The 22,462-nt window shown below is 47.7% G+C and overlaps 5 protein-coding genes across 5 annotated transcripts; 3 read left to right on the top strand and 2 right to left on the bottom strand.

Annotated features, from left to right (window-relative positions):
* Positions 1-2,570: 2,570 nt before the first annotated feature.
* HD556DRAFT_1444237 (uncharacterized protein) lies at positions 2,571-3,743 on the bottom strand (the record flags this gene model as incomplete). Its single annotated transcript, XM_041306748.1, has 3 exons — positions 2,571-3,145; positions 3,201-3,289; positions 3,349-3,743. The coding sequence occupies 3 exons, from the start codon at positions 3,741-3,743 to the stop codon at positions 2,571-2,573; spliced, it is 1,059 nt and encodes a 352-aa protein (XP_041159412.1).
* Positions 3,744-12,046: 8,303 nt separating this feature from the next.
* On the top strand, positions 12,047-13,237 carry HD556DRAFT_1432504 (fido domain-containing protein; the record flags this gene model as incomplete). Its single annotated transcript, XM_041305129.1, has 5 exons — positions 12,047-12,073; positions 12,397-12,660; positions 12,733-12,813; positions 12,864-12,980; positions 13,142-13,237. The coding sequence occupies 5 exons, from the start codon at positions 12,047-12,049 to the stop codon at positions 13,235-13,237; spliced, it is 585 nt and encodes a 194-aa protein (XP_041159411.1).
* A 1,050-nt stretch (positions 13,238-14,287) lies between these two features.
* On the top strand, positions 14,288-14,670 carry HD556DRAFT_1444235 (uncharacterized protein; the record flags this gene model as incomplete). The annotated part of the gene is made up of 2 exons (XM_041306747.1): positions 14,288-14,337; positions 14,400-14,670. The coding sequence occupies 2 exons, from the start codon at positions 14,288-14,290 to the stop codon at positions 14,668-14,670; spliced, it is 321 nt and encodes a 106-aa protein (XP_041159410.1).
* A 359-nt stretch (positions 14,671-15,029) lies between these two features.
* Positions 15,030-16,228, top strand: HD556DRAFT_1378593 (GTPase). Its single transcript, XM_041303156.1, has 7 exons — positions 15,030-15,154; positions 15,212-15,246; positions 15,301-15,305; positions 15,359-15,515; positions 15,564-15,757; positions 15,815-15,895; positions 15,945-16,228. The coding sequence occupies exons 1-7, from the start codon at positions 15,128-15,130 to the stop codon at positions 16,070-16,072; spliced, it is 627 nt and encodes a 208-aa protein (XP_041159409.1). The 5' UTR covers positions 15,030-15,127; the 3' UTR covers positions 16,073-16,228.
* Positions 16,229-17,193: 965 nt separating this feature from the next.
* On the bottom strand, positions 17,194-19,813 carry HD556DRAFT_1238751 (phosphoribosyl anthranilate isomerase; the record flags this gene model as incomplete). The annotated part of the gene is made up of 3 exons (XM_041297995.1): positions 17,194-17,673; positions 17,740-19,432; positions 19,488-19,813. The coding sequence occupies 3 exons, from the start codon at positions 19,811-19,813 to the stop codon at positions 17,194-17,196; spliced, it is 2,499 nt and encodes an 832-aa protein (XP_041159408.1).
* Between the last annotated feature and the right edge of the window lie 2,649 nt (positions 19,814-22,462).

Here is a 22,462-nt window from a genome sequence, read left to right as displayed (position 1 = left end):
TTAACCTACATATATCTATAAACATTTCACTAACCCCCGAACCCCGAAAGATATTTTTGTTGTCTTACATACCGAGTTCCGAGTTCCGGGACCCCCGAACCCCGAAACCCGGCAGTCCACAATTTCGGGGTTCGGGGGTTGGTAAAATGTGTATGGATATATGAAAGGTTGATTTAAAACCCCGAAATTGTGGACTGTGTGCAGTGAGCAAAAAATGGACATGTTGTGCACATATTTTCGGGGTTCGGGGTTCGGGTTTCGGCCCTCGGCCCTCGGAACTCAATGACTTGTGTAATATAATTGAAAAATGGACATGTTGCACACCGGGTTTCGAGTTTCAGGTTTTGGCACTCAAAACTCGGTGATTTGTGCAATAAGTGAAAAATGGACATGTTGCGCACATATTTTCGGGGTTCGGGGTTCGGGTCTCGGCCCTCGGCACTCGGAACTCGATGATTTGTGTAATGTAAATGAAAAATGGACATGTTGCATGCTGGGTTTCGAGTTTTGGGTTTCGGCACTCAAAACTCGGTGATTTGTGCAATGAGTGAAAAATGGACATGTTGTGTACATATTTTCGGGGTTCGGGGTTCGGGTTTCGGCCCTCGGCCCTCGGAACTCAATGACTTGTGTAATATAATTGAAAAATGGACATGTTGCACACCCGGTTTTGAGTTTTGGGTTTTGGCACTTGAAACTCGGTGATTTGTGCAACAAGTGAAAAATGGACATGTTGCATACATATTTTCGGGGTTCGGGGTTCGGGTCTCGGCCCTCGGCACTCGGAACTCGATGATTTGTGTGATATAAATGAAAAATCAACATGTTGCACACTGGGTTTCAAGTTTCACGCTTTGGCACTCGAAACTCGGTGATTTGTGCAGTGAGTGAAAAATGGACATGTTGTGTACATATTTTCGGGTCTCGGGGTTCGGGTTTCGGCACTCGGCACTCGGAACTCGATGATCTGTGTAATGTAAATGAACAATGAACATATTGCACACCCGGTTTTGAGTTTCGGGTTTCGGCACTTGAAACTCAGTGATTTGTGCAACAAGTGAAAAATGGAAATGTTGCATACATATTTTCGGGTCTCGGGCTTCGGGTTTCGGCACTTGGCACTTGGCACTTGGTTATTTGTGTGATATAAATGAAAAATCAACATGTTGCACACTGGGTTTCAAGTTTCATGCTTTGGCACTCGAAACTCAGTGATTTGTGCAGTGAGTGAAAAATGGACATGTTGCGCACATATTTTCGGGGTCCGGGGTTTGGATTTCGTCCCTCGGAACTCGGAACTCGATGACTTGTGTAATATAATTGAACAATGGACATGATGCACACTGGGTTTCGAGTTTCGGGTTTCGGCACTCGAAACTCGGTGATATGTGCAATGAGTAAGAAATGGACATGTTCCATACATATTTTCGGGTTTCGGCGCTCAACACTCGGAACTCGATGATCTGTGTAATGTAAATGAACAATCGATGTGTTGCACACCGGGTTTTGAGTTTTGGGTTTCAGCACTCGAAACTCGGTGATTTGTGCAGTGAGTGAAAAATGGACATGTTGAACAATGGGTTTCAGGGTCTCGGGTTTGAAAAATAGCATAATAACAACTTTCATGTTTTCATTATCATTTGCCTATATTGACTACCGAGTCCGATAAGGGACCCCTTGGATGATCCATTGCTCAATGAAATACTACCTGATTGGAAGTGTGCTGGTTATCAGATATTCATTTGTCGACTCCCGGTGAAGGTACAACAATTCAGATGGTGAGTCTGAACAATGTTGGGTCTTGCAGAACCTAGCTGCTATTCGACCCTAAAGGGTTTCTGGACTAGGCTCAAGGCTCAGAGGAGAGGAAATATCATGAAAAACTACTGAAGACTCAGACTCATACTGATAACTGGTGAAAAGATAACTTCCTTATGTAAGCTACAAAAGTGCCAACATAAGGTAAGGTAAAAACAGTCTCTACAAGCCCAGCCAGAAATGAATTCCTACACCGGGTCCTGGAACTCAGAAGTCGGTACGGTTGACCCAAATTTGGGTGGTCGGAACTTGGTGTCTCGTAGGGCAACACAAGCTTTGCACCCCGGATTCCAAATTCTGCAAGACAACCTGTGCACCATCAAAGGCCATGTCAGGAGATCACCTGCTGCTCCGGGAACTCGGTAACTTTGATTTATTACCTCCTCTGATTTGGTTGATGTACAACTACCTCAGCTCCATCATGTCTACAATTATGATACACATGGGCCCACCCATCTATATTTTATACCACCCTCGGCCCACCCATCTAATACAACATCCCATACAACACCCTCGGCCCACCCGTCTAATTAATATGCGTCTGGGCCTACCCGTCTAATACAATATTTTATAATACCCTCAGCCCACCCGTCTAATTTAATATGTGTCTGGGCCCACCCGTGAATGTGATAACAAGTACCTACCCATCTATCTCATACACATCTACCTTAATACACCCATCTGCATAATATCCAACTACCTCGGCCCACCCGTCTACCTAATATTCATATACATCGGCCCACTCATCTACTCTATATATTCCCTGCATGGGCCCACCCGCCTCCATCGGGAATAATTTGCCTCCCGGCCCATCCGTCATAGTCGAGGATATTTTTATCATGGGCCCATGGTCCGCTGGCCCGTATCATACGGGATATTATGCATGTCCGTTCCCTCGTATTATACGGAGATAGGTCACTGTAATATGTGGGAGTGAGGGGAGCAGGAGCCGAAGTGAGAGCAGGAGCTGGAGTGAGGGGAGCAGGAGCCGAAGTGAGAGCAGGAGCAGGAGCGAATTGCGAACTCCCAGCGTGAGGTGTTTCAATGGTATTTGTGTAATGAGGTATATGAGGGCCAGGAGAGTATGCTTGGCCATAATGTGAAGGCGCAGTACTGGAAGGTGAGGGATATGTGGGAGCGTGAGGTGACCATTGCGAAGTATTGCCGAAGTGTGTGGGGGGACCAGCCCCACCACGCGATTGAACAAGTGAATATAGTGCGCCGGCGTGATCAACGCCCGGCTTTGAGGAGTGGGTTACTGCAGCCATGGACGGATTAGAATGCCAAATTGCATCTAATTCCGTGTACCATGGCAGCTCCGAAAGTGCTGCATCTATGATGATCAATTGATTGAAAACTAAAAAATTGAGACAGGGACTCACCTAATAGATTCTTTGCTTGGGTCCCTTCAGCCGGCATCACACCAGCGCCGGTGCTGCTAAATGTCGCCTTAAGTTTCTTGTATTTACCCCTAAGACTGCACAAATTTTAGTATTTTGATGAACAGAACAAAAAAATAAAACAATGTACCTTCCAATACGGTTGCCAACTGCGTTGCGGAATTTTTTGGGATTGATGGTGTATGCGGCACCATACTTAGGGTGGCCTGCAAATAAGAGCTTGGCGATATTCTGGTAGATTTGGCCTTTATCCGACCCCGATGGATGGTCGTCGACAGCGGCCATTGCTTTTTTCCCATCAGAGTAAAATAGGACCCTACAATCAGCAGCTTGAGTCGTCAGGTAATTTACCAATGTATCAGTCAGAGTGCGGTCGCTTTGCCACTGAATAGCTAGTTGTGGTCCAGATGATTCTTTGGGCGGTCCTCGAGAGGTTGATGCATCGTCCATTGCCCTCGAGTCCAATGGAGCATTAGATTTGAGGCGTGCAGAACGTCGAACACGTTCACGACGGGCAGGAGGCATAGTTGTTTCGAAGTCCGACGTACGATGCCGGCCTGACCTTGAATCGGCCGAGGTTTCTAGCCGTGAGTTTGAAGTGTTTAGCCAGCATTTAACCGAGTTTCAAAACCTTCCAAAACCTATTTTGAGTACCACTATTGTTTTCGAACTCTCTTGATGTATCTGTGCTCACCGCGAGGCTGGTACGGCCGATTGCCCCAAGCCAAGTGGTGCAGTCGCATTCTCGTCCTCTATCCAGACCTTTTTTTACTACTCCATCCATGTCCCCTGATGGGACCGCGAACGAATCTAACTTTCGAACTTCTGCATAAGTAATCTGAATTATACTTTCGCGACCTTTTGCAGCTGTACGCGGGTGAGCTGGCGAAGTGCAGCTTCATCGATGTCGGTTGATGATGGACAAGACATTTCCGTTTCGTTTTGCGCAGTGTAGGATTTAATGTATCATCATGATGTTCCTTACTTCAAGGTACATGCAGAGTCGATTAGTCAAGCCGAAATCTCGGATAGAGATCAATAGAAACAAACAACTAAGTACGACATACTCGATATTTTGGCCGTTGACGGTCTGGATATTGATGCTCAAAACCAATCTTCGACGTCCAATGCTAGTCATCATGATAAAGGTCAAAGAGATGTTGACGCTTCCCTTTCTTATTCCTATCGAATCTCACACAGTACATGGGCTCGCAAACATGAGAACCTCAATAGTCACACGGTAATAGCTGGATGGATTTAGCAGTGTCAACAAATTTCTAAATGATTTAAAACGCGTAGGCGTTACGCTGTAATGAGAACTCATGTCACCGTCATCGCAAACTATCAACAGCGCACCGCAATTTAAATTTTTATGCTGGGGTCGCAATGGTCACGTGAATGTGTTGTGTTGTTTGCCACCACAGGTCACGCTACATTTATATGACCTTACTTCGCAAAGTAATATGTCTACTAGTCCACACCCGTTCTGCCTTCGGCACAGGAAGCAAAAAAGAGTGCTTCACACTCTTTTTTTAGCTTCCTGGCCTCAGCTTCATCCCAATAATTCAGAAGGCTCCTGATGAGCATTGTTCCTTTGTCACAGGAAGCCAAGGAGGGCGCAGCCCTCCTTTGGCTTCCTGGCCTCAGGCTGCATCCTAATAAATTGTGTATTTTGAATAAGATCACACCTCAATAGTGTATTTTGAAAAAGAGGCACATTTATGAGCACCATTTGAAAAAACTAAAAGTACAATCTACCACACCATGTAAAAGTACATAGTACATTACTGTACATAAGATCAGTCAGTTCTACATTATTTGAGCAGGATTTTGACAAAAGTAAAAATACAATCTACTACACAACATAAAATTACAAAATATGTAACAGTATCATTGAATGTATTCATTTTCCCATTTTTCTGTGCCTCCCGTCTCCCGTCTCCCGTCTCCCGTCTCCCGTCTCCCGTCTCCCGTCTCCCGTCTCCCGTCTCCCGTCTCCCGTCTCCCGTCTCCCGTCTCCCGTCTCCCGTCTCCCGTCTCCCGTCTCCCGTCTCCCGTCTCCCGTCTCCCGTCTCCCGTCTCCCGTCTCCCGTCTCCCGTCTCCCGTCTCCCATTCTCCCTGTTTCCCAGTTTCCCATTTTCCCAGTTTCCCATTTTCCTGTCCTCTCATTCTCCAATTTTTGAGTATCTGTCTTTTGCTCCCTTTTTTGATGTTTCACAACTTTTTTGTGTCATTTTCTCCTGATCTCTTTTATTTCCTTCACCACATATATTTGTTGTTCCATTTTAGTTTTATTATTTACTGTATGTATGTACCATAAACAATTACAATAGGGAAAATCCTGCGTAGTGTGCTGCTCTAATGGTTATGGGCAATGGAAATCGAGTCGGCGCTCGAAAACACATGACAGAACCACGCGAGTTGCCAAATTGAGGTTAAGCGAGCTAAGCGCAAACCACATGGCCTTTGGCGAAATAGGCGAAAGCCACGCGAGCGCCTGAACGTTCCCGCAACCATCGCACTTTACTTCTTAGATTAGTCACTCCCTTTCCACGCAGGTGGCAGGGCGCTATCACTTTCCTCATTACGGCCATGTTCCACTGCCTTCGTCACGTCTGTTCGAAGCAATACCCGTTCTGATTCAAAGTTTCAAACAATGAAGGTGAAAAGTGCCCCAGCGCTGTTTTTAAACAAACCCACCATCAAATTCATGTCCTTTCTTCAGTCTAATACTTGGTCACCAGCTCAATCCCAATGTCACGGTACCGACATCATATGTACCTACTAGAGATACAATATGAAATCGGAAGGGCAGTGTCCTTACTGGACCGCAGATGTGGTAGACATATGCGTCTCATGATCTCCAGATGACATATGGATTCCAGGGTAATAACTCGTTGTTTTTGAACACGTGCGCTACATTCCCTACACATAATGTCTACTCAGCAGGGAATGGATCGTGATTGAAATCTACCTACAAGTTCGCGAATACAAGGACCCTCGGTCCATTTGGTCCCGAATTTCCAAGGCTCGAAATCATTCCTCTGGTAGCTAAATTTACTGCTGTGCAAGTGCTGTCTACTGATACTGTCGTGGTGCAGGAGCCTCCAAACTTTATGGCAAATCATCATCCGTCGACATGTAAAAGTGCTATGCGCTTCAGGTCGATTGAGCGAAAGCGGAATTGTTCTATGACATGATACGCAAGTTTGACGATGGCATAAATACTGAAGCAGAATTCATCGACTGGTTGATGAGTAAGTCCCGTCCCGCACTATGCCCTCAAGGAGATCATCTCGAAGGAATTTCAACACCAGGTTTCAGATGATTATGTGTTGCGGCATTAGTGAAGGAGGTAGATGCGGCTTCACGCACCAAAAACCATCGATGGATAGGTACCCAGCGCTCAGCAGCGATAGTTCTTGATCCATTATGGGATGACTTTTCCGTAAACTTGGCGAGGTAAGTGCCGCAAAACCCTTATGGGGGTGTTCTAGAGGTAGCACAGCAGGTATGCTTGACTTTGATCCCCGTTTTACATGTACCAGAGCCCCAGATCTCTCTGATGATGCGGAATTCATTGTCAGGCGACTGGGCTCGACACCCCCCTCATCGCCATGGGATTTCAAATGAAACACGCGGCGCTTCACCACTTGCAAGATTTCGATAACGGGATCATGGCAATGATTGTATTCAGTACAAGGTCTTCGAAGCTAGACCATGCTGGTGATTCATAAACGTGTGGTAGGCATTTACACGCTCACCGATCAGTGTGTTGTGCTAATATGACCCTTTTTGTTACAGAGTTGCGCCAGAAATACATCAGTCCATCTGAAGGAAAGAGAGCGACTTGAACAGCCCAACTTTCTTCACCACGAACACTGGGCCGTTATGCGATTGCGAAGCACTGATAAGTTATTTGAAACCTGCGATGAGTACCAGGACATCGTCTCATTGATGACGACTTTTGTGGAATCCTGACTCGATCGCATTTGAGTTGGGGTCAACAGATTCTTCTTATATGTGATATTGTCGCACAAATGAGAAGCGAAGATAATCATTGTTACCCAATATCCAGAACAATAACAATTCACATTTTCAATGCAGTCGACAGCATCATAAAATTCAGCGAAACTGTTGCTCGCTGACAAGGATATTGCGCTGGACCAACGAGATAAATGATGTCTCATCGATCAACGTGTTCTTGTGGTATCGTAATCCATCTCTCCGAACCATCACGTACTCGTCAGATGTTTCTGGTTCTTCCACATCTGGCAGGCTGGTGGACGAGGGTCAATTTTACTAGGATTTCTTGCCTTTTTGGCGGGGTTTTTTTTCCAACAAGGATTGGACCTTGTATGGTGATAGTGATATATCACCTGACTACAAGGAAGTCCGTTCTCCGCGAGGTGGAGGAGGTGACAGCTGTCGGTTGCAAAATATCAACCAGGATTGGATGATGCTCGACTAGCGCTCAAGCTGCAATATGTCACGACCGTGACACAGGAAGGCTATACCACATATTCACTGTTAGACATCTCCGGTGTCCTGAATGGAGAAAATAAAGAGAAGGCACTGAGGAGGCTCTCGGTCTGTTTTTACAGGAGATTATTGACATGGTAGTTTGACGATGTCACCATACTTGATTGTAGTGATGTGCATGGCCCGGCTTCAGGCCGTGGGCCAGGCCAAGCCGGGCCTGAATAGGCCAAGCCGAGCCGAGCCAAAGTCACGGCCTGGTGACGGCTTTGGCCTGGCCTGGGCTAATGAAAAGCCAAAGCCGCCGGCTCAGGCCGCGGCTTAGTCAACTGTGCCTGCAGCGCCCAAGCTCAAACTGTTTGACGATCGTCGATCGAAAATCTGACTTCTGTCTCATTTTAGCTTTTCAATCACTTACATTGTGTGCATGTTCATGTGGTAAGAATCACAGTGAGTCGCAGACATTCTTTTCAAGCTCGACACAACTCACTTGCCACAGTGTTAGCAGATAGCACACTCGTCATTTTCAGTACCTGTCAATTATGGCATCGTCAGTTTCAAGTGAGCGCACGTTCTCACAGGGCGGTATCACTATCAGCAAGCGCCGAAACCGTCTCAAGGGTGACATTGTTGAGGCACTTCAATGCGTCAGTCAAATGCGCCCTCCGCCACGACGTACTCTTCCGTGAGCCTGGACCATCATCATCAACTGAGGAAGCTCTCGAGGACTTGGATATTGAGTCAGACACTAACGACTCCGAGAAGCTGAGTGATGCCGAGGATGAAGGTTGGGACGCTCTTCTGGAGGGAGATGAGGATCTCGTAGAATCAGACAGCGACTTCGTGTAAATAGTATGTCATCCTTGTCTGAACCATTTTTCTGTTTTCAGTGCTCGGGCCGCGGCTCAGGCCAAGCCAGGCCAAAGCCAAGCCGTCATTGACGGCTTTGGCCTGGCCCGCAGTTTTTCAAAGCCAAAGCCGTCTGAAGCCAGGCTGAAGCCGCGGCTTTCAGGCCAAGCCGGGCCGTGCACATCACTACTTGATTGGATCGGGAAAACATCGGGATTCAATATTAATACAGTACTCGCTTCCTACAGCATTCAAAACTAATCTACTTTTTTCCCCGCACAAAAGCACGAGCAGGAGGCCAACGAACTGAGTTGCGCATATACCATAAAGCGGTCGGGGTCAAGATCTCTGCAGAGATCGTGACGAGGCCGCTTGGTGCCCTCAGTCGCAGGACATAAAGTGGTCGGTTTACAGCTCACCGACGGAAACTCTTGATAAAAATCTATGATTTACTGTGCAAAGACTGAGCATAAATGCACGTTAGGGCTTTTTGTCCGACCGGGGAAGCCACTCTGTGCCATCTTGCTCTGGCGGTGGCAGAATACAAGAGTCTCGCGTGTGATCACTAGATCATCGCTTAAGTCGACGATCTGAGTCGCATCCTAACCTCGGACGTTAAATACTGATACTTTAGGTGTACACGGAGAAATAGGAAAACTCACGCCAATGTCATTGGAGGCAGCAAGAACCATACAGGTTTGATGAGGAAGTGAATAGATCGAAGAAGATATGTCGATTAATATGATGAACTGACGAACTTTCGAGAATCTGAGCGTGTTCTGTCAAGTTCGATGACTACAAATGGGCATTTTATACGAGTAAGTCGTGTCAAAGTGTTGCTGGAATGTAGGAGAAAGTGGCGGTAAAACAAAGGGAGCATTGCGGTGGCATCAGGGCAATGTCAAAGTGTGTTGCGACGAGGTGAACAAAGGTTATAGTGCGTAAGGGAGAGAAAGGGAAAGTACAGAGTACTCCAGTATCACAAGGAGTGAAGCTCCTTGTGCTGGTGGCATTGACATTCGGGCATTGTTAGGGAAGTACATGGATCCTTATACGCGTGCAGAAAACAAATAATTTGAAACATAAAGTAGGAAATTTGAAGGTAGCGGCAAGTGCTTTCTGGAGAGAAAATTTCCCCACATGGTTAGTCACATTGGTGGCAGATTGACAGAGCGGGACTCTCCAGGAGTAGAGTTGGCGGTAACGAACCAATATGGGCAAGGTCAATACACCCGTCTTATAAAGGTTGGCACCCCGCAGGTAACTGAGAGCAAAGTGTTTTTTTTGCTTACCACAATGCGGTACGCCTCTTGGATGAAGTTTGACTAACGTTCTTGCAATTGCATGCAGAGTGCATCCGGGGATCCAAATGAGACAATATGCTTTTACGCCCCTCCTTCCGTACCTCAGATACACTGTAGCATCGCAAATAAAGTGAGCCAGACTGAGCGAGTGTGCTATACATCAAACGAAGTAATGACAGGGTAATTATAACGCACTTCCATGGCTTCATCTTCAACCCCTAGTGTTTAACGGTTGTAGTCGCTAAAGCCCAAATTCGAGTGTCGGAGCAGACACTAACAAAAGAACTCCAGCTGGATACTGTTGTAAACAGACGCGATCTCGACACTCCACTATACTGCAACGCTCCAGCTTGCATATGTCTGGGTTATGTAATACTCAAGGACTGTACACCCAAGGATCCACCTGCCATCTAAAAGTTCGAGCCATACGTCACCCGAGGGATTTGGAAAACAGTCTTTGAAGCAGACTGAAGGAGATGACAGACACACGGTTGTCAACTACCTGCTGATATGTTACAACAAGCCAGACAAGAGGAAGCAAGGCAAAGCAGATGATGAAGCTTGAAGACGCAGCCATGTCACCAAGCGAAATGTGAGTTACAGGACTATGAAAGCGTGGGAAAATGAAAAGATATTATATTATATTAAATAAAGGGCAATCAAAGTTCCGGTCGAAAACAGAGATTTTTTTTGTACCTTCAGGAACGAATTCTGCCAGCAGCCCTCTTCCATAACACTCTGGATGAAGCGAAAGCAAAGTCTGATTCGAAGACGACTGATCCTCGTGTCCAGCATGTGTTGATCGATCACAGGTTTGATTGTTTCAGCCATGTAGAATTACAGATACCCTCTTTTTTGGTTTCTACGCGTCTCCAGTATAGAGGATGACGATCAGCGCGGCTAACCTGAGATATATCAAAGGATGAGGCACTGGTAATGCACATACTCTGCCACGAGGCTTTAACCATACTATGCAGTCATTCTAATGATTCTATGATCCGAATCCTTCTCGTTGTCCGGGCCTGGGCTAGAGCAACCCAGTCCTTGCAAACAAGACCCTGGAACCCATGACCTCCCTTATCAAGCACACGCAGAGTTTCACACAAAGCTATCGCCCAGTCACGGACCACCCTCCAAAACAAGTTATTGCTCGACTCGAGGTAATATTAATTGATTGACTACCGGTATTCGGAATATGATTTGTCCCATTTGTCCCTCACTTCCAGTTTATTTGGTGCAAGTGCAGCCGTTCTCAGTACACACACTATGTGAGCACATTTCGCCTCTGAATTAGTGATACGTACTGATGCATCTCAGGATGGACGTAGATCCCGAGTCTGACTTCCGTGTCAAATTCCATGCGCCTCAGCTAGCACCGATGCACATTCCGGGCTGGGATTACAGCAGTACTCCAGAGCTCGTCGTGAGTCTAATCAACATCGTCGCCATCGATGACTCTCACGTAACTGTTTTCGTCTATTATATCGTCGTGCGTGTGACCCTTGTCCTCCTACTGAAACCAATCTCCATATCCATCCGCCCTTGTTATTTGATTCATCCTGATCACTATCGTCTAACTCAAGGAATTTCCTGGTTGTGTGCCCGACGAAGATGCACTCGCTCTCACCGAGCTCCTCCACCGTCTTCAGTCTGCGACCAACCCGGACGACATCGAACGTCATCTCCGCGCGCTAGCCCTCATCTGGGAAGATTACTACCTTCCTAAATTTCCCGTTCCTTTCTTCCAGGTGCGGGTTGCCGACGTGCGCGCGGCCGGCGGGTCCCTCAGTACTGCTCTCCCACTCTACGATGAGGCGCGTAGTTCGGTGGTATCTGTGGGCTGGGGCTAAAATATTTTTGCTTTTCCATTGGTATCTCCCCCTTTTCTCAATTCCCTCAATCATATTGTTTTTTTTGGTTCTTCTCTTTTAATGCAGGTTCTGCATGGTATCACTGGCCAGAATGGTGCGGCATTTGCCCAATTCGTGTCGACAGTGCGGATGTTAGCGCAAGGTGATACGGAGCAGCAAGGTGTGACCCTGCATACGCGCGTCACAACATCCTGATATTCAACACTTCATAGCACGCAGCACCGGTTCTCTAACTTTCTTCCAGCGCTGGAAGCCCGCGCGCGAGCATGCGAATCCCTTCAATTGGCCCATGCTCCCACCAGCGTCAGCCGATATCCTAGCGGCATGGCGCACGAGCCCATACCAGCGGCAGTACCTCAACTACATTTGGATCAAGGCACATTACCTCGAGGGCACCTTCCACTTGACTGGGGAGGTGAGTTGTTCAACCGTGGACAACCAAACGCAGAAGTGGCGTTACGGTTGAGATAGTGGTTCTAACATTAATGATTTTGTCAACTTAGTCTTCAGATGCACTCACTCATTGGGGATTTGCCCCTCACTTAGTGCGATGTGATGCTAGAAGCGATCTTAAAGACTCTGAGGCCATCGTTCAAGCGCTAATTGACCTCGAAGATGTAAGCCATCTCCCACCTTTCCTTATCACCTCACTCAACCTATTCAACTCGCCCAAGGCTTTCTCTGCCACTATTCCATGCCACGAGCGGCCAGAGCTCCTAGCCCCTGGACTGATACAAATGGTGCACGCTAAGCTAATGCGCACATCGAAAGTGAAGATCAATGACCCAATGGTCGGAGGCTTGCATTATATCAATGCAGGGTTCACCCGCCAAACGACGCAGAAATCAGTGGTGAGACGTAGTCAACAGTATAATCTCGCATTTTGCCCTGCCGAGCGTGTGGACCAGCAGCTGGAGTATATATGTCGGATGGGGAAGGTGAGTAGGCGTTTATTCGCGGGACTTTGTGTGGCGCTTTGCGTCGACTGGGGTACTGATGGTATGATACAGCAATATATTGCGCGCTGGAGGAACCCGTTTGCGACGGCTGCTTGGCTTCATGTCACTTTCGTTAGATGCCATCCATTTGACGTTTGTTTTCTTCTTTCTTCCTCATTCCTTGTAATCTGACGTGGGCACAGGACGGAAATGGTCGCATGTCACTCCTCATCTCCTCTATTCCGCTTATGCGTCATGGATTCCCGCCGCTCTGCATCACTCCATCACTAAGGAGTGTATATTATGATGCGTTGAACATTGTGAGCATTTTCTACGGATTATTGCTCCAATCAACTTTATTCTAGTATTTCACAATTTTCTCACGTGTTGTTCCGTTCTGTTGTCAATTTTCCGATTTTGTCTTGTCACCTCCCACTATCCACTACCTGTGCCCGCACTAGGCAATGCTGACCTCTTATAGGCCTGGGAAGGCGATTTCCAGCCCCTTATCAACTGCTTCGTGGACTCAATGAATAACAGTCTCGAGGAAGTGCAGCGGATTATGGGTGCTGCTTAATCTAGGTGATCTGCAACTTCGGTCGAAGAAGCTCAAGTCATTGCCGAGTTGGTTCTGTGCTTGGTGTTGTATCATCTTGGTCCGTTCGAAAAGGAAAAAAAAAAGAAAGTGTAGAAGTGTTTCACAGCATTGCGTGTGCCTCTGTATGCATTCTTTTGACGTTTACTCGCCGCGTTTGTAGTATATTAATCTCCTTTGCTTCTTTCCAGGCTCATGCTATACTCTTCGAAGCTTTCCCCTTTCTTTCATTAGCTTCTTCGCAGAATTACCCCTCCCCATTAGTTTCATATTATCACTTCTGTTACGATCCCTTCTCGGTGATTCCAAATACCTATGCCTCGCCATCTATGATATATTAGCTGGTAAATTCTAGAATTTCCAGATGTACTTTTTAGCGAAGGATTGACTCATGAGTCGTACATCGCGAACGATTTACAAGTCGCGGGGAGAAGAACAAGCTTACGATACCTTGACGGTACCGGTTCAAAACCTGCCGAGTCCTGACAACGGCTTGTTTTGTATTTTGTCTTGTGCACTGCTACACGCGATGAGCTGTAATTTGCACAGTGCAGGTGACTATGTAGATTCGGAAGCAAGAATCGGAACAGATGGATTGAATTAATTGGCAGACGACTGATTCAAGCTGTGGTAGTCACAAGAAAATTCTATCTCCACTGTCATCCCAGAAGCTTAACTTTGATCATAAATTAAGAATCCTTCAGTTCAAGATCTACGTCAAATGATAGTCACACATGGAGGTGCGGGTGTGTTTCAACCTTACTTGCATAAGAAATCATCAGTGTCTGCACCATCTTCATCAAACCAGTAATTTCACAGATATTCATCGCCCCTTATACAGGACCCATATCATCACTTGCTCATTGACGGCTGCAAAGATCAAAGAATGGAAGCACATAAAGATTGCGAGGCCTGAGGCTAGTATTAACCCCGCATCTTCGGCATCTTATTCGCCTCGACCGCTGCTTGTGATATATCCTGGCACATACAAAGACGCTGCATGCGTCCCCGGAACGTGATGTCCCATCGTGTATGCGTGTATCTGACGCAGAGCTCCGCCAACTTGATATCGACCCAGATGTGTTTGCCGCCTTGCCTGTAGATTTGCAGCGCGAGTAGATGATCATGGCTCGACATGCGAAAGTGAAAATCTCCTTCAAAAACGCAAGATCATTAAGGCTTCTAGCCGTGCGCCATCTGCACCTTATCACAAGAAACCCCTTTCTAAAGCTAAGCACCCGGAGTCTCCTCTTTTGAAGCAGCAAGGCAAGCAGCCAGGGGAGAAATCGCACTTCGCTGAAACGGGAGGTGTTCAGAGCGTCATCGAGTCATGGGTCAAGGGATTCACAAAATATCCTCCGAAGCAGAAAGACGTTGACCACGTCAGAAAATTTTTGGTGCAGAGCGTAGAATAGGCTGATACAGGCATAGAAAAAAACATTGCTGTAATGGAGTGGTAGCTTATCCTCTTGAGGAGGAATTGGGAGGCGCGGAGGAGAATCATGACGAAAGTTCGACTGCGCAGAGCATGGCGAGAGCTTGGTGGGAAGCATTCTGGGAAGTGAAAGCCAAAGTTTGATGATACGTCGATGCACACTAGTAATTGTTAAGGTGAACATTACAGGCGGAGACGTACCACAATCTGTCAATCACATCAAACTCCACTCCATCGAGCTAATTTGGGGCAGTAGTAAAGGTCACAGCAGTACACAGCCCTCATATCCTCGGGTGGTATACCCTGCTCTAATTGTAAGGGGTTGCACGGCGGCCAAGTCTCTTGCTGTTAGTTTCGAACTCCGACCAATTGTGCTTTTCAACAACCAAGACTCCTTCACACATAAAGCTCTTTACCACTCAGCGCTAGAACTCGACATGGCCGAATATGATTATCTCTTCAAGGTCCGTATACTGAATTGATAATAGTTGATACGGCACTTATCAGTTTCTGCTCCATAGGTTGTTCTAATTGGTGACTCTGGAGTCGGCAAATCGTAAGCGTGTCTCAAGTTCCGTTTGTCATTTCCTAAACTCACAGTAACCTACAGAAATCGTAAGGAATAGTGTACTGATCAGGGGAAGCACGACCGCTTATGCACCATTCAGTTCTCTCGCGATTCACTCGTAATGAGTTCAACCTGGAGTCGAAATCAACTATCGGTGTCGAGTTCGCAACCCGTTCGATCACTGTTGACGGTAAGACGGTGAAGGCACAGATATGGGATACTGCAGGCCAAGAGCGTTACCGCGCGATCACCTCTGCGTACGTGGTCGCCTTCTGCGGTTGTAATTTAAGCTAATGTTTCTACAGGTATTACCGTGGTGCCGTTGGTGCTCTGTTAGTGTATGATATTGCTAAACATGCAACGTACGTCAACGTAACGCGGTGGTTGAAGGAGCTACGGGATCACGCCGACTCGAACATCGTTATCATGCTCGTTGGAAACAAGAGCGACTTGAAACACTTAAGGGCAGTTCCCACTGAGGAGGCGAAGTCTTTCGCAGGTATGTCTTACGTGAGCTGACTGTGATTGAATAACTCATGTGCTAGTTTTCTGACAGCGGAGAATGAGCTTTCGTTCATCGAGACTTCGGCGCTGGACGCATCAAATGTCGAGTCAGCTTTCCAAACCATCCTAACAGGTATTTTTTACTCTTTGTATCAAATGGCATTTCACTGACATGTCCTCAGACATTTACCGCATTGTCTCGAGCAAGTCGCTTGAACAGTCTGCTGACCCCATCAAGGGACCTACTAGTGATACTATTCCCGTAGCGATTGACTCTTCCACACCTGCAACAGGTAGCAAATGTTGTTAGATGACGTGGATAGAGTTGCTGTTACTTTTCGTAACTGTAGCCTTTGCTGTAGCAATCTGGCAGGTGTGTCTGTAGTTCAGCGTGTATAGTTACATTTTTCTTTCTCTTAATAGGACTCTGCTTTGTGTGCCCCGGAGACTGTCGTGGTGAAGCAAGTTATGACAATCGCTAGTCGACGCAGTCCCTTCCAAGTTCTTCACCAAAAAGGTTTGCGAGCAGCGCGTCTGATGACTCATGCACAAGCCCTGATCTCCTACGACTAACTCGGCAGATCCTACAGGTTGCGGGATTACTTCCATAGCCACAATACGTCCGTCCAAATCCACAGTATCCACCTTTATCCGGCTTATCAAGTTATGACGAACTGTATGCCAGCATTCCCGACGCTTTCGGTTTTCACAAACAGGTACGAGAATCATTCTTTCTACCTGGTATGGCGGTGCAGGTCCCTGGCTTCCAGTTCGCCGACCCTGGCTCCGTGCTATATGATTTAGAAGAGGATGCCGACAACATTAATGCCAACATGCACCACAGCCTATGCCCGCTGACGTCAATACACTACTTGCACGCGATGATGCCACTCGGATCCATTCCCGGAGCCACTTCTTTTGGTCGTAATTCGAAACAGCGAAGTCATGTATGAATCCGTCATGTTGGCATAATCATCCATGTTCCCCTGTGGAACATCCATCAATCTCTGAGAATTTAGAAAACTCTAAAGATACTCTATGGTCAACGTCTCTTAAGCGCGGCGTTTCATCTTCATACAAGCCACTTCCAGGATAAGTGCGGTCACCTCTCCGGTTCAATTCGGTAACACGCTTTATTAGAACTCACATACTTCAACTTCGCTGTTAACCCCTTTACAGAATTCACATTAGCTAATCGTAAATTTGGCCAGAATATAAATATATATTCATATCGTTTATCGTTCACTGATTGTGGCACGTCTAGTATTTTATTCCGCCCTACTGATAGATCAGTACAACATCCAAACTACACAAGTTTGAGTGTGAGATCTAATCACTAAACTACACCAAGATCTACGTCATATCTCTGAGTATGCGCATCGAAACTCCAAATACAATTCATCATTACTTCCACTTTCCAACCAAAACACCCTAATCCATCCCCTTAGCAGCCTTCACAAATGCACGTACCTTCTCCTCGTGCTTTCTCCCTCCCACCCTCTCAATCTCGCCATCAATCCCATCACGCTCGACTCCCCCACTCACATCCACTGCCCACGGTCGCACACGCTCAATCGCTTCGCGCACATTCGAGGGTTTGAGCCCACCAGCGAGGATGAGAGGGAGAGGGAATGTGCTTATGGGTTCTTCATCAACGTTTTGTTCCCCCGTACGATCCACAGCGCTCAGGGATGCGTTGACGCTCACGTCTGGAGAAGTGACAGGCACCTCCCCTTTCTTGACGAGACGCGCTGCGAGCGCCCAGTCGAGAGTTTTGCCCGTACCACCGCTGGGAGATGAGGACTGAGCGGAGGAAGTGGTGTCGAGCAGAATAAAATGGTGGTATCCGGGCGTCGTGAGGGTCGCAAGGGGATCCGGAGATGGAAGAGGGGCGGTGTGAGTTTCTTCAGCCTCGCTCCCCTCGCCTAGACTCTCAGGAACAGACTCCGACACGGAAGGGGGAGGTACCCCGCCCACCTGTATGACTGGAACTCCGATGCTCCTGGCCCACTCGATGGGTTCTGAGCCGTGCAGCTGCACTATGTCGAGGCCCACGTCGTGCACGACCCGCTGAATGTACCGTAGGGGCTGATTCTGGAAGACACCAACTAGGAGGGGACGCGTCTTCCGCATGGGTGACGGAATGTAGGAGGCGTGGGTATGTGACGTGAACCAAGGAAGGGGAAGGTTCAGATTTTCGTCGTTACCCTCTTCTTCATCGGAATCAGGAAGTGGGAAAGCGTTGCGCACAGCCAAAGAGATCTCTCGCGCAATGTGCACGCTCACGCGGCGCTTTGAGCTGGGGACGAAGACGAGGCCAAGGAAGTCGGCGCCGGCGTTTGCTACGCTGAGGGCTTCGGATGGGGTGAGAATGCCGCAGATTTTTACGAGTGCAGTAGGGGGGATTTGCGATGAGGAGGATTTTGGAACGGGCTCATCCCAGTCCAATAATTGTCTTATAAACTTGCCCTTATCCTCTGCGCGCATCAGCGATTCACCGACTAAGACAGCCTTCACCCCCTGCTCCCTATACGCCCGCACGTCAATGGGACTCTTTATGCCACTCAACGCACACAAGATGACCTCTCCAGTTTTACCTTTTTGTTCCAGAACTTCTGCAACGCCCGAAGTCGTGCTCATGTCAACGGTGAACGAGTGTAAGTTACGGTTGTTCACCCCAATGACCTTGGCCCCGACGTCGAGCGCAATGTGAAGCTCGGACGGGGAGTTCACTTCCACCAAAGGTTCCATGCCGAGAGCAGTGCTATATTCGAGCAGTGCCCGTGTCCTGTCCTTGCCCAGCATCGCAACGATGAGAAGAACACTATCTGCGCCAGCCAGGCGGGCCTCTACAACCTGATACTCGCTGAGGACAAAGTCTTTCCTGAGTACGGCGGGCCTGGAATCTAGCCCATCTATAGCTAATCGGACGGCTCGCATGTCCTCGAGGTGACCGTGGAAGTATGTTGGTTCTGTGAGCACGCTGATTGCACTTGCGCCGGCGAGGGCGTAGGATAGTGCCGTGTGTGGGGCAGATGTGTGTGGAGCGATTGATCCGGCGCTCGGTGACGCGCGCTTGATTTCGGCAAGTAGTGCCATCCCGTTGCGTGCGTGGAGCAGCCTCTGGGAGAGGGATATCGGCGGAGGTGCAAGGTGCAGGGAGAGATGTGCATTTAGAGCTGGAAGGGTGAGCCCCGGGGTGTTGGATAAGGCTTCAACATCGGATGTGCGTTTTTGTGCGATTTTTGTGAGGATGGAAGGGGCGGAGGACTTGGCGGCTTCTGTGGTGATGGATTTGGACTTGTCTGTAAGAGCGTCATACGGAAAGGGCGGCATCTCTGGGTCGTTCACTTTAGCGTGGGGGTTCTCCTCCCAAGTACCTCCTTTTAAGGATAGGAAATTCTTGAGGAGACCTTCACCCTCCTCTGATAATATGGATTCTGGGTGGTATTGCACGGCTTCGACAACATAGGTGCGGTGACGGACGCCCATTATGACACCCGAATCAGAGGTGGCACTGGTAGCCATGAGACAGGAGGGTAGGCTTAGGAGAGATGCGGAGAGGGAATGGTAGCGGGTGCTTTGAATTGACTGCGGGAGGGAGAGGAAAATGGAGCGGCCGTCGTGGATGACGGGGGATAGTTTTCCGTGTTTTATTTCACCGGCATAACTGGAGGGTAATGTGTTATTTCTGTATACGAAAAACGTGACAACTTTAGACTGACCCGATCTCACCACCGTATACATCGACGATACACTCCAAACCCATGCACACACCCATAACTGGGACTTTGCCTGCAAAATACTTGATCGCGTCTCTTGACACACCTGAATCAGTCTTTGGGTGTCCAGGACCTGGGCTTATTATAAGCCTGTTGATACGGAGAAGGGGAAGCTGATCTGCAGTGAGTGCATTGTTACGGACGACAGTGACCTGAGTGCCGAGAAGTGAGAGTGATTGGTAGAGATTCCAGGTGAACGAATCAAAGTTATCGATCATTAGCGTGTCTATGTCGCCGGAGAGCGTTGCAGGCAGCGGAGTAGGCGTCATCCTGGCTTTGGATTCCGAGGATGAAGCTAACAGCGATCTAACAGTACTTGCTTAAATTATGACTATAGCTCAAGTCACGATAATAGATATTTTTAGAACACCGCCCGGCAAAATCTGATCATGCCGGTTTTAACCGTTTACTCTGTTGTGCAATCTGGTTTCTAGTTCAGCGCTCATTTCCCGTCTTCTCGGAGACAAGCATCTGAGGATAACACTTAGGCAGCAGACACAATCTTATATTTTCGTTCGGCAGTCTCCACGTCGTTGTTGCGCGTTTCAGATTCGGAATCAGTTTCAAGGGAATTGTTTCATCTGTCTGATTCTGTACATACCTTCGTATGAACCTGAAACACCGTGACTAGGAAAGGCAGAAGAACGCATGCGCAGAAGCTGTGGGCAGAACTATTTTGAAGCAGTTCTACCAGCAGAACTTAGCAAAACCATGTTCTGCCCGGGCCAGTGTGGCAGGTGGCAGAATCAAGGAAAGATTTTGGTGGCACTTCGACTGTTACATTGATGTGGGACCACTAGATATCAAATGCGAGTCTTTGCATCGTGGTTCCATCACTATTATCTCGTCCACCGCTACTGTCAGTTTCGCATGAGTCGAATGCTCTCCCTTCTAATGCTTCCGTCACATTCACATCCTAGTCCAAGGCACAGTTCTTTCCCCATTACTAGTCAAGCGAGATATGGACCATCAAGATCGTAGCTGGGTGGCCCCGACCTCACAGCACGGATCGTTTCAAGTTGTGGAACAAACGTGAAATCAGTGTCTATTCTGCCCTACCAACGTGGCAGAATGCAAAGCTTTGAAGCTTACCTATGACGAGTATATTACGTGAGTCTAATGGCCTACCTGCAACTTTGTCAGTTACTCAGCCTACTATGCCAGGTGCATTGTTGTCAGAGCCTCAACAACAACGAGGCACGCAAAATTTGAAGTAGTGATCTACCACTAATCTAGCACAGGCCATCCCTGCCCCTTTGCGACTCGCCTGGAATCGGCGCATCTAGTGGCCATATGAGTTAGATGAAGGTCTTCCAGCTCCTTCGTGAATAGTTATGATCTAACTACCATATGTCAGGCAGATAAGGAATGGCGCGATGAACTCATCACACCGAATGGGAGGCTCTGGTCGTTCCCACAGAAGGCACGCCCAGACATGTACAGCACATCAAAACGCTACGAATGCAGGGCAAATCACTTCACCCACATGGACTGCCATGGACTTTTCTCCAGCCTTCCAGGCGAGTCGCCTGACATACGCAAATGGGGTTCTAGCGGACGAGGTGTTGCCAGCGACTGACAGCAACACCGCCATTCTCCGCACTTATGGGCTCGATGCAATTGCGATAGTTACAGCACGCCCCGATGAAGTGACGCTACCCGGAATAGGACTCCTACACCAACACGAACCAGACGAATTATTGTATTTTCCAGTGGAAAAGCCATACCGAGGGACAACGAAAGACAGTGTATCCAGCGCTTCAAGCAGCGGGTATGTCCTGACCGAAGTATGGAGCCTAAAAATACTGCTCAGCATTATTTGCCAGATGTTTACATCACTTGGACAATCTACTCACGCTGCAGCGCCTCTAGTCGAGAACATGTAAAAGATGACAGCTAGAAAACGTGAAGTTTGTCCCAGTGATAACTTCCGATATGATCGGTCAGCCATTTGAACGTTCTACTTCACATCGATGGGTCAAGAGACCAGTAACATTCTGGGCGAATTAGAGACGTGCGACACACCTTGTGCAGCGGGAAAGTGTAGTCAGGAATGCATAGGATGCGAAATTCTTCGCGAGTCCGCTGATGAGTATTGCCATACGATGGGCCACTACTAGCACTGCCCAAAAGGGACCTCCCCTGGCCTAGTAAAGCCCCAAGCTATGTAGGACTTCCGATCAGTGAAATGCTCCGCGGCACTTTTCGTCTTACCTGAAATCGGAGGGAAGGGCCAACACATTAAGCCCCTCGACCAATGGTCTTGCCTTGAGGAACATTGTGACCATGCCAATCACGATATCGAGCTGATTGCTCAACTCAGTTTAGGTTGAGGATTATTAATTATGTTGGAAGGCGGTTGATCGACTATAACAATCCTACTGAGCCAGACCCAGTTCTCAGATGAGCCATTAATGCATTATAGACGTACCACATTGAACTTCTGATGCAATACATTGGGGGGAATGACTCAAGGGACTCGCGCAGTGATTTCGACGACTGTCGAGTGTTTCCAACCTCGCAACAGTACACTGTACAGCAAAATGTAAATATCACAGCATTCAGCATACCATACAGTCTGGCCACATGGTATACTGATTCTGATGTAAAGGAGTTGATCTCTGGACTATTTCAGCCGTAGACAGCTTGCCACATGCACGCTAAGTACATAGTAGGCAAATAGATCCTGGATTACGTTGGCAAAATGACGGTCGTCAGTGGTCACTGATGCACGAGTTTGAATAGACCTGGACATACTACCGGAGTGGCTTCTCGACTGGGGTGTTAGTATTCACAAAGGTGAAAAGAAGTAACATAACTGGCTAAAAAAAGGTGTCATTCACTGTGAACGACTAAGTCGACCTTAGAGATCGATCATAGATGAATATATAGTCACTATCACTAAGGCCTAAGGCCTA

This window comes from Suillus plorans (assembly GCF_016647745.1).
Source record: "Suillus plorans strain S12 chromosome Unknown HD556scaffold_34, whole genome shotgun sequence".
NCBI lineage: Eukaryota > Fungi > Basidiomycota > Agaricomycetes > Boletales > Suillaceae > Suillus > Suillus plorans.
Note: the sequence above shows the minus strand (reverse complement) of the source record. Positions and strands in the feature narration are given on the sequence as shown.

Excerpts from the sequence above, each read along its gene's own strand:
- HD556DRAFT_1378593 (XM_041303156.1), top strand. The coding sequence starts at position 15,128 with ATGGCCGAATATGATTATCTCTTCAAG. Across the intron at positions 15,155-15,211 it reads AATATGATTATCTCTTCAAG|GTTGTTCTAATTGGTGACTC; the intron begins GTCCGTATACTG and ends TCTGCTCCATAG. Across the intron at positions 15,896-15,944 it reads TTTCCAAACCATCCTAACAG|ACATTTACCGCATTGTCTCG; the intron begins GTATTTTTTACT and ends ACATGTCCTCAG.